Genomic DNA, 14,171 nt, shown 5'->3' with positions numbered 1-14,171 from the left:
TTAACTCAAGAGAAATGAATTTAGTGGGTTTTTATGTCCATACGTTTATTTGTCGAGACAGTAACAATTATAGACTTCGTCTGATACTAACTTAAAATTATAGATTGCAATCTAGCATATTCAAATGTTGTTGCACATTAATATTTGAGAAGAAAGAAAGAAAGTACAAAGAAGAGGAAGGTTTCATCACAAAATATCAGTTGTGCTCGCTGCGAAGCCATCTAAAGAAGTCACATTAGCTGCTCTAGGCCATCCAGCCACGTTAAACACAGCCTAGAATGTCCTTTAGAAGCACATTGACAAACCCTAGTCTTCTACACAACCTATTGATATTTCAACAGATCAAGACGTCACTCGACAGAATCCTCCCAAGTCTGCCTTTCATGGATATTTAACGAGGAGGCTGCTGTTTTAATAGTTTTTATGAGTGAGTTTGTTTATTAAACGAACATGTCTAATAGTTTGGCTCATGAAAACATGTCTAACATTAAAAATGAAAAAGCTACAAATTCAAAAGATGGACAATAACAAAAGATCATGCGGTTCTTGTTCCATTTCCCTTCACAGGTAATACAGATGCAAACCCCCAATCTCAAGTTCAAACCAAATTGCAGGTTCAAAACATTGTGGTGCATGCCAAATAAAGGAATAGATGATAAAACACAACAAAAATTTTCCCATTGACAAGGGAAATGATGCCTGCTATTGTCTACGGAGCGATGCAATTGAATTTTCAATGATAGTGTCATAATCAGGCAAATGCCGCAAATCACAACCTTCCCGGGAGCTTTCACTGTTCATTCCATTTAGTCACCAAATAAATCATCGTCATCATCATTATTGTCATCATGAACACCGCCCGAGTTATTTCCAGCTCTTCCACTTAAAGCACCAAAAGCCTTTACCTCAGCACCTTCAGTTGGAGAAGCTTGTCGACCGCCAGAACTGACAGAAGAATATGCCCAAGATGAACCCACTTTGCCTGAAAATGTTTCTCCATAAAGGTCATCATAGATCCCGCCCTTTGAAGCAGTTTTGACCTTATTCAAGGCTTGTTGCAACTTATCAGTCATACCTTTTTGGGAAATACTGACTTCCTTTGCGGAGGATTGTTCCTTCCCTTTGGGTATTACTGTGGTTTGTACAAGAGATTCATATTTCCCAACAAGACTTCCTTCTTTCACACCCACTGGACCAGGTTCTGTGTCTACATCTGCACCATCTGAAACCCCAACAACTTCAACCAGCTCTCCCCCAACTTGATCCTTGAATGCTACTCTTGTTTTCCTAATTCTCTTAGCAGGACGCTCTGTATGCTGGCTGTCATCCCTTCCACCTGACAAGCTACCTAACGTAGTGGATTTAGAGATAACATCTGATTTGGTCAGACCATAGCGGTTTAGAAATGTATTATAAGCCAAAACAGCTTCTTCGTCTGAAGGATCAGGGGGTGGAGGTAGACTGATTTCTGCGGGTAATAGAGGAGGAGGGAAAAGAGCTGCATTATTTTTTCTCAAGATATAACTTCTTGTAGATGCAGCAAATCGCAAAGACTGCCCTGCCTCAAGCTCGACGGGGGAATCTTTGGTTAATCGCTCATTTGCCACAAATGTACCATGTGCAGATCCCAAATCAATTACATATATGCTGCAAGAGATGTATAAAATTAATCAGAAATGGGCTATGAAAGACTTTCCGATTTCAAAAAGTTATTTCAAAGTAGAAAAAAACATACAGCGATGCATCAAGGATTATGATGAGTTAGGTTACCACTGAAGCTTTTACATGGCCTGCTAGATCGTCAATTCTTACAATGCAGTAGATAAGCCTTTTCTAGTACTGACCATAATCCAGATCCTCTATTCTTAATCTAAATTATGCAAGAACTTAAAAATATATTAAAATTCAGCCGTTACATAAGAACCATTTCAAAAAAACATCCTGAAAGCCCTTCGAGTCAATTTTTTTCCCTAATTGGTACTCACACACACATGCCTCGACTAAGGCTTGAACCATTGACCTCCCTTTGGGAAGTAAGAGCCTGATACCGCTATGCCACTTATTGGGATTACACCTCAACTTATTGGGATTCGGGATATGCAAAAAAAGATTGAACAAAAAAAGGTCTCATTTTTAATCTTCAACCGTCTTTTAAGGCTCCCAAATTCATATCATAGCTGGGATTTACTGATTGGAGTCTAGAATAACAAGACCTAAGGATTGTTTCTTTGGTAAGATTGAAGCAATCAAGTCCATAAGATCTGTCATCGGCATAATTTTATTTATTTTGATAACTTTAGTTTTCTTACTTAATGTACCATAAATATTATAAGATTACACACTTAGATCTTCATTTGATAGTTAATTAAGATAATCAACCTATACACCATTCTTCTTTTGTATAATGACAGTGACTGAAGTCATGAACCAAAAAGGTGAATTTTATTTGGCTAATTCTTTTTATTATTTATGACTTTTAGTTGCATTTTTAGCTATTACTTTTATTTGTCAGTGCACTGTTCTTCAGAACAGATGTTGCTTGTTTGACTTAAAAACCAATATAACATCCAACACAATAAGTGAAATATCTTTACAGGTTTCAAAAATGCAAAAACATCTAAAAAATAAATTAAAGAAAAAACATTAGTGTGTTATCAACTAGGGCAAAACATGTATACCATTGACTTTAAGTAGTTTGCTAATGATTAATTCACTGCATTAATGACCGTTCCCCATTATGCCGTGCCCAATACTATGATACCATTGCTATACAAAGGCAACCGTTACATAACACAAAAGCATAACATATACACATCACAAGCATGGTCCAGAGTGACCAAGTGTTCATTTTTGTTTGGCTTTTCTTTTCTGGTAATTAGGTTTTTAGTAACAAAGAAGATAATGAACCTCGGATCATCAACTCAGAAATTACCATTAGAAATTGATGCGTAATGTCTAGTTAGTTGTAGCTTAAGCTTGACTTGTCATTCTCATTCTTATGTGAATTTTTAGATTTGACGATAAGTAAAATATACTAAGGTGAATAATACTCGAAAACAATCATGAGAACATCAAACCTAGGAGAAATTAAAATATCAGATTAAATGAAAACAAAGTGATGGGTCCAAAGACATTAACTGTAATTATCAATAAGAATGTAAAGAAAATTTAAGCAAAGATCAAACCTTCCATTCTTGTGAGGAACGACAGCAGCATGCTGGCGTGAGACAGATTGATGATCAAGGACATAGTCACAAGTATGGAATTGCCTCCCAAAAATGTGCCTTTTCTTATCGAGATTAATTTGATCAAGAACCTCACCATCTTTCATAACCTCGAGATAATAAACGCCTGGCCGAGGCTCAATTGCCCAATCAGGTGGCTGCCAAGTTGATTGACCCCCTCCAACCTGAGTCACTACAGCTGGTACCACATCCGGCACCAAAGGTGGTTGTTGGGTCTGCAGGTGAGAAGTCTGAGACTGTGAATATGAAGCTGCTGGTGCAGGAAGAACAACTGCTTTGGCAGCAGGCTGTGAAGCTGTTTTAGAAGCTGAATTTAGTGTAACTGAGAATGGTTCCGATGACTGAGCTTTTTTGAATCGATCAAGCCCCGTTCTCCCATACATTGTTCCTTACTTCCTTTCTTATTTTCTCAAATAAACTCCCTTCAGCAATTTAATAAAATTTTAACTACATGACCAACAACATTAAAACTGCAGCATTAGCTCCAGAAAAACAACCTACCCAGAAACTCATCTCTCCTTCTGTTCCACTAGATACAGACCTCCAATCCAACACCTAAGTTCATGAACAAAATTTGTCTCAGGTCCCATAAATGCATAATAAATAGTACATACCACCAATGACAAATTACCCAGAACCAATCTTTATGCATACATATCTGTATTACATGTTTGTATGTGTATGAATGTGTGTATTTCAAGCAATATCAAACCAAATTTCTGACAATGAAAGTAAATATTAGAAAAAATCAGAAAACATTTGTTCTCAGAAGGGAAATAAATACTAATCGAATCTTAATAAATCGGGGATAAAGCACAATAACTTAAAAAGAATCACCCAAAATTTCAAGCCCTAAAATAAAATAAAATAAAAAATTCAATTCAGATATTGCAATAGCTATGGTTTTCAAAGTGATCGTTTTGAATACGACGAAAAAACCTAGCTGAGAACAAACACAGAAACAGTTTTTGAGACAAGACTTACCTCTGAACGAAGACAATAAAAGAGACTTATACAGTTGAGATCGTATGAGCTATATATATAAAAAATTATATATAACAAATCGATCGGAGGAAGAGATAGAATTGTGAATCACTGGAGAGCAGACCGTGTAAAAGGAAGAGAGCCGAAAGGGTAAAGCCGTAAAAGGGAACTAAAATATGTATTATATATATGCACCTATGTAGGATTTACTATACAGAATTTTTTTTTTATAAATTTCTAAGCCAACCCATCATTTGAAGTGGATTATATTTTTAAAATTTCTGTATAAACCCCGAGTTTAGATATGAAACCTAAGTAAGATAATGCATAAATACCAAAGGACGAATTGGTTCAGCCGTATCACTTCTTTCTCTACTTTGAGGGTTAAATGACCAAATTTTAAAAAATAATAATTTTGCCCTTCTCTGATATAAAATGTAATATTATAATAAATAACATTATTGACTTTTCATACTCAAAATCATTTTTCGATCATAGGTGAAGAGGTTTAAGAAATATTAAAGTAATAAATATTGAACGATCTATCCATGTGTTATTTATCCAAACCTAAGGAGAGATCATTATAATTTATCCAATAAAATTGAATTATATTTAGATATTTTCTTCAAGATTTATTAATTAAGTATTGAATTAATCTCAATGAAACTAAATTTGGTTTCTCAAAAATTTATAAAATTATTACCTTTATAATTTTAGTTATTATTGGGTAAACTGTATCGTCTCTATTTAAACCCTCTTAATCGTTATGAAATTTTTTTCCTTTCTTTTATAACCCTCTAAGATCAATGATTAACGGGTTTACTAGGGTTAGGGCTAGTTGTAAACTCATATGGCATTACTTCAACTCATAGGACTAGAAAATATTTAAAAGTGCATAATTTGCGAGAAATTACATATGTCATTCCTCATCATAATTTTGTCCTCAATTTTATGTTTAACATTAGTAAGTAGTAATATGAAAAAATTCTTATCAAAAGTTGTTAACATAGTTGATCATACACAATTTGCAATGATACAAAATGATGAAGGCATCACTCATTTTTGACGGATATGTTATTAATTACTGATCACACAAATTCTAGTTTATTGGTACTTCTTGATCCTTCACCGGAAGATGTTGGGTCCTATTGTGGGGACAATTACGCATAGTGATCACCATGACGATGTCGGGTCCTATTACGAGGACAATTTCACATAGTGATCACCATACACTAGCGGTACAACTAATCAGCTCCTGGCATGCCTCCAGGACAGCATAAAAGGCTCAACACAACACACACACACACATCTCAACGATTTCACAGTTACACACACATATCAAGTGTTCTCAGAACTGTATACTTTAAGACTAAATGTTTTTAAAAGCTGTAACTGGCCCTTCAATATATAATTACAAGTTACAACTTGCATTGATCAAGCCTAGTCATGTGCTTAGACCAGAATGAGAGGCAATAAAAAGTTGAAAAACTAATGAGTTGCACTTCACAGATGGTGTTAGACATTGTGATCAAAAGCACTTGTGCATTTTATTAGCATCTTATTCCTCCCTGCATCATGCAGCAATGGTCTCTGAGAGGCACTCGAAGCTCCGATGAACACAAAACACGACACATCCACATAATTTGTAATTCACTGAAGTAACACATCAATCACAACTTTAATAAATTTTCATTGCTCGCCTGTTTTTGCACATTTGATGGTCATAAAACCATTTCATACAGAAATTTACGCCTGAAATAACGGTTACATGTTAAAGGGCTCGGAGCATTGTCGTCAGATTCAAGTTCTGAGCTAAAAATATTGATAATTTACAAACATTGCCTTACAAACTGATTGAAAGGAGCAATAGATTAGATCTCTGTTACACTTATGAAAACAAGCTCCAGATCCACTATAATGTAAATATTTAAGTGTTCTAGAAACCCAATTTGACATGGGATTTGATCTCAACAAAAACGCCAGTGAGTACTAAGTAGCTCTGTTAGAAACTTCTACCTGCAGTCGTATCTCTCATGTACATAAAGCCGGGGCCAAAACGTTCATTTGGCAGCAGCTCAAACTGTAATGCACTCCCATACAAAGTTAGGAACCATCTGTGCACATCGAGCAAGTGAATGAAGCTAGTATCAATCTGAATGCTCAGAGGCACTGAAGAACACGCACCATGAGAATTCAATGATTATTAACAGATGGTGCTTCAAACACATCTGTTTCTGAATTCAAGTCCCAAAATTGACACCAATAGCACTGCACTGAATTCATCTACTTTCTAGCAGAAATTCCTTCTCAACTACACTGAACATGACCTTTAGTCGATCTTGCAGATTCGAAATTATATTTTGGGTGATCCTCTTCTTATGTCTAGTACTTTTCAGCCATGCAATTCCAGAAAATACTTGGACATTACATCCTGTTGTTCTTGAGGGTATATCCTCAATTTGGTATCTTTGGTGAAGCTGCAAATGGAGAAAAGTATCAGTCAATCAATAACAAAGAAATTCGAAGTCCAGCCACGAGAAAGGTAATGAAACAAAACGGCACAATATAAAATTTATAAGAGCAAACAGGTGATGGTATTCATACATTAAAATAATCACCAAGTGGAATTCCATGGAGAGTCAAAACTTCTTCCACGAGCCAGCCATTTTTATCAGGCAGGGGAGCCTTTTGCTGAGTGCTTGTCACCTCTCCTCTATAGCGTGAAATACTCTTATGAAATTTGTAATAAATTTGCCTCTGATACACTTCAGGCTTCTCCAATTCCCAAGGGCTGAAGGAATAATTAAGGCAACCAGCCCTCTCCATAACTCTACGTTCCAATTCACAACCACTGAACAACTCCATGAAGGTATCGCTCTGAAGTTAAATACAGTTTTGATGGTTAGATACTTGGATATCGACATATATATTCCAAAAGGTGCATACTTGTTTAAATAAATAAATAGGTATACCAAAGCAATTATATATATGCATGCATGCAGACATGATACCCTGGTGTCGCATCTACTATTGATGCCATATGCAAGGATGGAAAATGCATGACTCCATGATCTGATGATTTCAGCTGACGGATATTTTCAATTTGAGATCTATAAAGGCCTATTGATTGTATAAAATCATAATAAAAGTGAACCTAATCAATATTGATTGTGCAGAGATGCCTGAACTCGAGGTGTGAATTCCTGGATTACAACCCTCTATGGGGCACACAGGGATCAGAGAAAGGATAGAGATTTTTACTGTGTCCAGATATTTCAAATGATATACAGCATGCGATCCCATCACATGCCTGCACTTGCGCGTGTGCACATGCGTGCACACACAAACACAGAGAGAGAGAGAGAGAGAGAGCTCACAGGTACAGAAACAACAGAGGAATAAACAACAGGCATGTTAAGATCATCTTCGCCAAAGAAGGATCCACTTTCTTCTGTTTGGAGGCTTTTGGCTTCACATTCTTCTTCAACTAGTTGGAGGCCTTTATCTTCAGATTCTTCTTCATCAACTATCTGAACCTTCTGCTCTGGACTCAATGCTCTTGCCTTCCATAGTGCCATGATAGTCCTATCCAGCATATGTTACATATTTTGTTAAATTTTGATTCACAACAAATTTTAATTATTCCTATTGAAAATTGTAACAAATTTTATTCTCCTACTTTGGACAGCCTTCAAGGCTAGGGGTGTGTCCCTTTTCATGTCAGACCAATTAAACAAGCATCAAATAGTAGTTTATTCATTTCCATGATTTTGATTCAAACACACAACACACTACTCTATAAGCATTACTTGTGAACGAGGAACAGGGGTGGGGAGTCAACAAGAAAGGTTTGGTACCATAAATTATTATTTTCCAGTTTCCTAATTGTACCATAAATTATTGTAACCATGTAACTCATATTTTTTCTTATAGTAAGCATGATGCCCATATACCACATAAAGGATGGAGTTGGAGAATCACTTCCTTTTCAGAAATTGATGCATAACGTAAAGAAATCTTTCCAGGATGATTTATGGCCATAACAACAATCATCTTTATGGTACATAATTGTAATAGTCAAGAACAAAAGTGCCCACAGAATAAGCTACGATGAAGATAATTCTATTACATTCTTTTATAGAGACCAAAAAAAAAACAACAACGGTTACACCTGGACCAAGCGTTCAAATTCCCAAAAGCTATTAAAGTAGGTTATTGATTAAAAACGATATATTGACCAAAATAAGTTAAAGAGAACCGACTGAAACAAACTAATCCAAAATTAACTGAATATATTAAAGGTATAAAAGTCGTACACCATTGCATTTCTTTCTCCTCAAATTAGAAAGAACCCATAGATACACATGGAAAATAATCGTAATGCCAAAAAAAAGGTAAAAGGAAAGGCATGGTATGATGGAATCCAAAAAATATATTGGTCACAATCAGAAGAGAACCAAATGGACCAAAATGACCTGAAATTGAGTGAGATGATCAAAATGGGCTGTTCCTGGTAAGGATAAAATGTGCACCTTTGTGCTGATAGAACTAAATTAACAGGACTAGAGTTGAATAGAAAAAATTATTAAACTAAATATAGATTAAGTTCAGGCAACACAAGAAGTAGAACTAGTTTAGAATAAGATTGAAGAAGGGAAGTCAAGAATCAAGATGGTCTAGTCAAGAATAACATAAATAAAGGGCAGCATTATTAGATAGCCTAATGAGGTTCTGGGGTGCAAAAGACAAGGGGAAATCAAAATTGTGATAAAAAAAAATGTTTACAAAATATTTAATGCCTCAAAAGCTGATATATATAAATTTTCCGAATTAGTAGAAGAAAAGTATTATTTAATTTCCAATACCTTTGCGCTACATTGAAAGAAACAAAAGACTGGAAATGGAATTTCAGCCTGCCTTCTGCGTCCTGTGTCTTTGCACCATGCCGTGCATCCACACCTCTGCCAGGCCGTAAAGTCATGACAACAATTGGACTGCCCATTGATGACAAAGTAGGAGGAAGAACTTGAATGTCTTCAATATCCTCCCAGAGAAAAAAGAACCTTGTTTTGTGTCCAAATAGATCTGCATGGAACCCAATTATTCTAGCTGACAGAAATAAGCGGCCCTGCACAGGAATAATTTCAAGGTACTGGATAAAACTTCAAAACCCACCCAAAGTAAGAAATATAACTTGGAGACATTCATATTTGTTAAAGAATAATTATAGGAGTTAAATCACTCATTGGCGGAACGTTAATGTTGCTATACTTGGGCAATAAGTTGTTGCCATATTTGTATTTAACTTTCTATGTAATTTCTTTATTATAAAATAACTTGTAAAAGAAATTTCTATTCTCTAGCTACAAGTCTTTCCCTATTCACCTATAAATAGAGGTGGTTATTGTAAACAAAATCAAGAGAAAATGTAATGAAACAGATGTAGCCCTTGGGGCTTTGTGTGTTGTGGATGTAAGAACCATGTATATCCTTGTGTTCTTCATGTTTTAATATCTCTCTTCAACTTTTATTTATTCTTTCAACAATATTTTAAGCCAATAAGTTGGTAAGAAAGTCCATATAAATATCATGAAGTGCATCTTGAAGGAGGAGATTTATATATGAAGTAAACGGTACCTGCAGGGGCATTTTTCGTTTCAAGTGACAAGTAAAATCATTGATGAGAAATTCCTCTGGTGGGAGTCTAAAGAGTTTCTGAAATGCTGAATTTGTTTGAGGAGACCGCAGTCTTATCTACAACAAAATAATAAGCGGCCTATAAGATAAGAGATCACTTACCTACCAAAGAAAAAAGTAAAAAAGAGAGCACCACAAGAACATAATGAATTTCATTCGCAAAATGAATGTTCAGAGAAGAACAGATGTCTATTTACCTTCTTTCCCACCTCCTTCTCCATCTTAGTTAGATATTCCTTAACAACATTGTTACCTCTTGTATTGTTCAAGAAAATTCTTAAATGCACCTTAGACTGACATGCCTGAGCTAATTTTCCTTGAAGAGGAACCCAAACATCAGCTAACTCTGCTATATTAGCTTTAACAAAATTGATTTCAGCATGTCCAAGACATGTAGCTTCATCAAAAGGTCCATCAAAATCAAATACTTCCACATCCAGCACAGATGGAGGCTCATCCATTGCATCAAATTCAAATATTTCTGTAAGTAAACAAGATCCCAACAACAAATTCAGTCCAATGAATAACCATACCATATGAAAACCAAGTTCGTCTGTGTGTATTATGAAGCAGTTCCAAGATTGGCACGTTGAAGCTTATAATAGTAATATCACTAGAAACAAAAGACTGACACCGTAAAACAGAAATGGAGGAAAGAAATTCACCATTCCAGTGAGGATCAGTTTTCTGGAACTTGATTGAGCTAGTTTTAGTTTTCCCGTTAGAAGTAAAGACCACGTATGGATCAGAGAACCCACTTGAATCAACAGAAGCTAAATTGCTTCCTTCAATCAAGGCAATAGTTAGCAACCATCCATCCCCTTGTGCTTTGACTCCATGATCGCTACCTAAAATAGAAATTACAAAAGAAATTGAATCAAATTATACATATCAAAAAACAACTCTATATATACGAGAACCAAGTGTAGCACTGTAACCAAAACAGTTAGTAAAACAAAGTGGGATACAGCTCTTGGTTAAAATCAGTGGCCAAATAAAGAAGAAAAAGAAACATTGTACTGCACATAATAGAGCTTAGTGTCATTAATCGAATAGGCAATTATAGAAAGGGGATATACCCTTTTGCACTCTGGCCTTCATGAAGCGTGATATCAACTCTAGTACTCGTTGGCCTTGAAGAACTAAGATCCCACCCACAATCAATTCACCAATTGAATCTGGCAAGTCTAGCCCAACAAACTCAAGCCCTTGAACTGTACTAGGCATGGCCATCCACATGTGTACAAGCACATAAAATCCCATAAAAATGGAAGATATTACTGTAAAATTAGCAAAATACTGAACCGCCAGCTTCCAATCAGACACGCGCTCTACTTGCAGAGATGCCAAAACCTGTTCCTTACTGGAGCCAATATCCTTCGCATCAACTGGCTTAACATTCTGAGATAATATAGTGGCATACTGCTCAAAGCTGTCCCTTAAGCCTTGTCGAGCTCCACCTTCTATCATACCTTTCATCATAGTACTCTGCACAAAATTCATGCGCCAGGATATTACCAGTCGCGAAGACTGTTCTCCTGACGGCAGCTCATTCCCAGGTGTGATGCAGTAAATCAATTCTACCTTAAATGTGCTTCCATACATGACATCTGGAGTGCTCACACTTGACAAGACTGCATAAACTTTCCCATCAGCCTTCAGATATGTTTGCTCCTCTGTGGCTTTCACAGCCTTTATTAATTTAGTCGCAGCCTTAATATAAGTAAGCACTCTTTTCAAGTTCTCACCACCATTCTCAAATTTCCAGGGTCCTGCTTGTAGTTCTGTAGTTCCTTGTGCATCTGCTAAAGATTTGGGAAACTCTGAATCCGGAGAAAAGAGTAAGGAATTCAGGTCCGGTGGTGCAATTAAATACAGTTGATCTAGAAGAACGCCACCAGGTAAATTGCTTGGAATTTCATTTCCTTGATCTTTTGACTCCATTGTTTTCATTGCTTCTTCAAAATTTCCAGAAGAGGATTGTTCTTCAAACTTGTCCTCGAAAACCTCAGATTTTGCTGTTTCAGATAGCTCTGACAAGTCAAGGCCTCTACTAGAGGTGGTGGAGGTTGTAGATACTGCATCGTCAATTTTATTGTCATTTTTATTAAATATTTGAGCAAGTCGACCTGCGAGGGTCTGTACTTGTGGTTTGTCTTCCTTCGAAGAGGTAACTTCTTCTAATCTCATCGGAGATGGTAATCTCAAGGAGCCATCGGAAGACCTTGAAGGCGATTCAGCTGTGATCTTATAATACTTCTTTGATGGCGCTAGATCACCACTGGAAGACCTTGAAGGCGATTCAGCTGTGATCTTAGAATACTTCTTTGATGGCACTAGATCACCACCAACTTGCAAGTCCTTTAAAGAACTGTTTTGAGAGAAACATATAGTAAGAAGAACCTCACCTATACAAGTAAAGAGCAAAATTAATGTTCCAATCAGTGTAGAACACTGGGGTAATTGATGCATTAGCAATCGGTGAATGCAATTTGAATTCTACCATCATAGCAGAGCTCCATATATATCCTTATCTATATAACGCGCAGCTAAAAAGGCCAATCCAATCACAAAACCCTCATACAATCATATGCAAGAGCAAACTAAGATCATCAGCAACATATAGGCTACTTCAAGTCTTCAAGCACAATGGGACAAAATTCATGAATGGGGATGGAAAAAGCAAAGCAATTTTTCATTCACACCACAAATTTAAAGCCTACCATTCAAAAGCATTCATAATCAGTAGGATATAGGCTACTTCAAGCACAATGGGACAAAAATCATAAATAGTTATGGAAAAAGCAAGCAAAATTTTCATTCACAATCAGTAAGAATGAAAAAATTTCATGAATGGGTACGGAAAAAGCAAAGCAAATTTTCATTCACAACACAAATTTAAATCCTACCATTCAAAACAATCACAAAAACAACTCATACCCAATAAAAAACAAACCCCCAAATGACAAATTAGTGATAAAAGAACACAAATAAAAGTTCAGAATTAACTACCACAGTCCTTGCTCTTGATCTTCTTGTTACCCTTAGGCTGCAACGGGTACCAGGCAGTGCCGAGGGTGCTGCCATCGGCGTCGAAAACTTGAGAAATGGGCACTCTGATTTGGCCAACAAAATCATCATTGAACTTATCTTCATCCAAAACAGAGATGACAAGCTCTTCCTTCAAGTCTTCAACTTTAAAAGTAAACCCTTCACACCAAGATGGATTTAAGCACTTCTTAATCACTTTGGTCCTGAATTTCTGCTTCCCCAACTGTAATTTCACATATGGATCACTGAACCCATTTGGATCCATTGCAGGTATGTTTCGCGCTTCAATTACACGCACTAGAAGTTTCATTTTCGCAAAAAAAAATAAATATCAAAAACCCCACTTTTTGTAAGTTGAAGAAACAAAATTGAAAAAAAAAAAAACAAAAACAAAATTTATAATCAAAATTGAAAAACCCACTTTTTGTATTCACTGATTTTACAAAAACAATCTTCAACAGAGCAGTTCATGTTGAGACGTGTCAAAATTATAAAAATTAAATGTGTATATATAAAATTAAATATGGGTCTATTATACAAGATATAACGGTATGGAATGAATAACTAAAGAATATCAATGACATTGACAAAGATAGCTGGAGATATTTGCCCCTCGAAAATAAAATGAAAACGTAATACAAATTCAGATAAAAATGAAAATCTCCGATCTGATTAAGAAAAAAAATGGGGAAACTGAAAAGGGAATGTTTGAATTGAAAACCCAGAAATTGGAAACAATAAAGAACAAAGATCAACGAAAATTGAGTTTTTGGGAAAAAAAAAAGAAATAAGCCAATCATTCAATTTGAGGAGAGAGAGAGAGAAATGGGGGACACAGAGAGCTTGAAAGCAAAGAGACTTTTCTCCCCCCAAACAAATTTAATTGCAACTGCGCGTATGTTGTTGGACTTTGACTTTGATAACAATTTGAAACATTGTATTTGATTAATCCAATATAAAAAAAAGGTAGTTCTAATCATTTGATCCATCAAAATAATGGGAAAAGGTATGAAGAATTGTTTGTGATATTAATTATTAATTATTTTTATAAGTTTTTGTTATGTACAGCTTTGTTTAGACTAATTAATTACAAGCCGTTGCGTGGCGCCTAATTTACAAAAGGGATTTTTGACAGATTATTTATCTATTTTATTTTTTTAATTTTATTTTTAAACCTTTATGGCTTAACTTCCC

General features: G+C 35.7%; 2 protein-coding genes across 2 annotated transcripts; both read right to left on the bottom strand.

The window, feature by feature from the left end:
• Positions 1-461: 461 nt before the first annotated feature.
• Positions 462-4,411, bottom strand: LOC132309429 (protein phosphatase 1 regulatory inhibitor subunit PPP1R8 homolog). The gene is made up of 4 exons (XM_059807742.1): positions 4,230-4,411; positions 3,747-3,800; positions 3,186-3,667; positions 462-1,647 (listed from the first exon to the last, which is right to left on the bottom strand). The coding sequence occupies exons 3-4, from the start codon at positions 3,626-3,628 to the stop codon at positions 807-809; spliced, it is 1,284 nt and encodes a 427-aa protein (XP_059663725.1). The 5' UTR covers positions 3,629-3,667; positions 3,747-3,800; positions 4,230-4,411; the 3' UTR covers positions 462-806.
• A 1,495-nt stretch (positions 4,412-5,906) lies between these two features.
• Positions 5,907-13,911, bottom strand: LOC132309420 (C2 and GRAM domain-containing protein At1g03370). The gene is made up of 9 exons (XM_059807732.1): positions 12,939-13,911; positions 11,006-12,334; positions 10,592-10,774; positions 10,124-10,407; positions 9,867-9,983; positions 9,095-9,357; positions 7,607-7,814; positions 6,834-7,106; positions 5,907-6,706 (listed from the first exon to the last, which is right to left on the bottom strand). The coding sequence occupies exons 1-9, from the start codon at positions 13,285-13,287 to the stop codon at positions 6,509-6,511; spliced, it is 3,204 nt and encodes a 1,067-aa protein (XP_059663715.1). The 5' UTR covers positions 13,288-13,911; the 3' UTR covers positions 5,907-6,508.
• Between the last annotated feature and the right edge of the window lie 260 nt (positions 13,912-14,171).

The sequence above is a fragment of the Cornus florida genome, unplaced genomic scaffold (genome assembly GCF_030987335.1).
Source record: "Cornus florida cultivar Cherokee Brave unplaced genomic scaffold, ASM3098733v1 CherokeeBrave_3.0.0_Hap2_Chr01, whole genome shotgun sequence".
NCBI classification, from domain to species: Eukaryota; Viridiplantae; Streptophyta; class Magnoliopsida; order Cornales; family Cornaceae; genus Cornus; species Cornus florida.
The sequence above is the reverse complement of the archived record's forward strand: the minus strand, read 5'-3'. Positions and strand labels throughout refer to the sequence as shown.

What these genes read in the sequence shown, in the direction of transcription:
- LOC132309429 (XM_059807742.1), bottom strand. Translation starts at nt 3,628, where the DNA reads ATGTATGGGAGAACGGGGCTTGATCGATTCAAAAAAGCTCAGTCATCG. An exon ending in GTTCCTCACAAGAATGGAAG is followed by an intron (nt 1,648 to 3,185) that starts GTTTGATCTTTG and finishes CATCTCTTGCAG; the next exon opens with CATATATGTAATTGATTTGG.
- LOC132309420 (XM_059807732.1), bottom strand. Translation starts at nt 13,287, where the DNA reads ATGAAACTTCTAGTGCGTGTAATTGAAGCGCGAAACATACCTGCAATG. An exon ending in TCTTTCAATGTAGCGCAAAG is followed by an intron (nt 7,815 to 9,094) that starts GTATTGGAAATT and finishes TATGCTGGATAG; the next exon opens with GACTATCATGGCACTATGGA. An exon ending in CCTCTGTTGTTTCTGTACCT is followed by an intron (nt 7,107 to 7,606) that starts GTGAGCTCTCTC and finishes ATTTAACTTCAG; the next exon opens with AGCGATACCTTCATGGAGTT.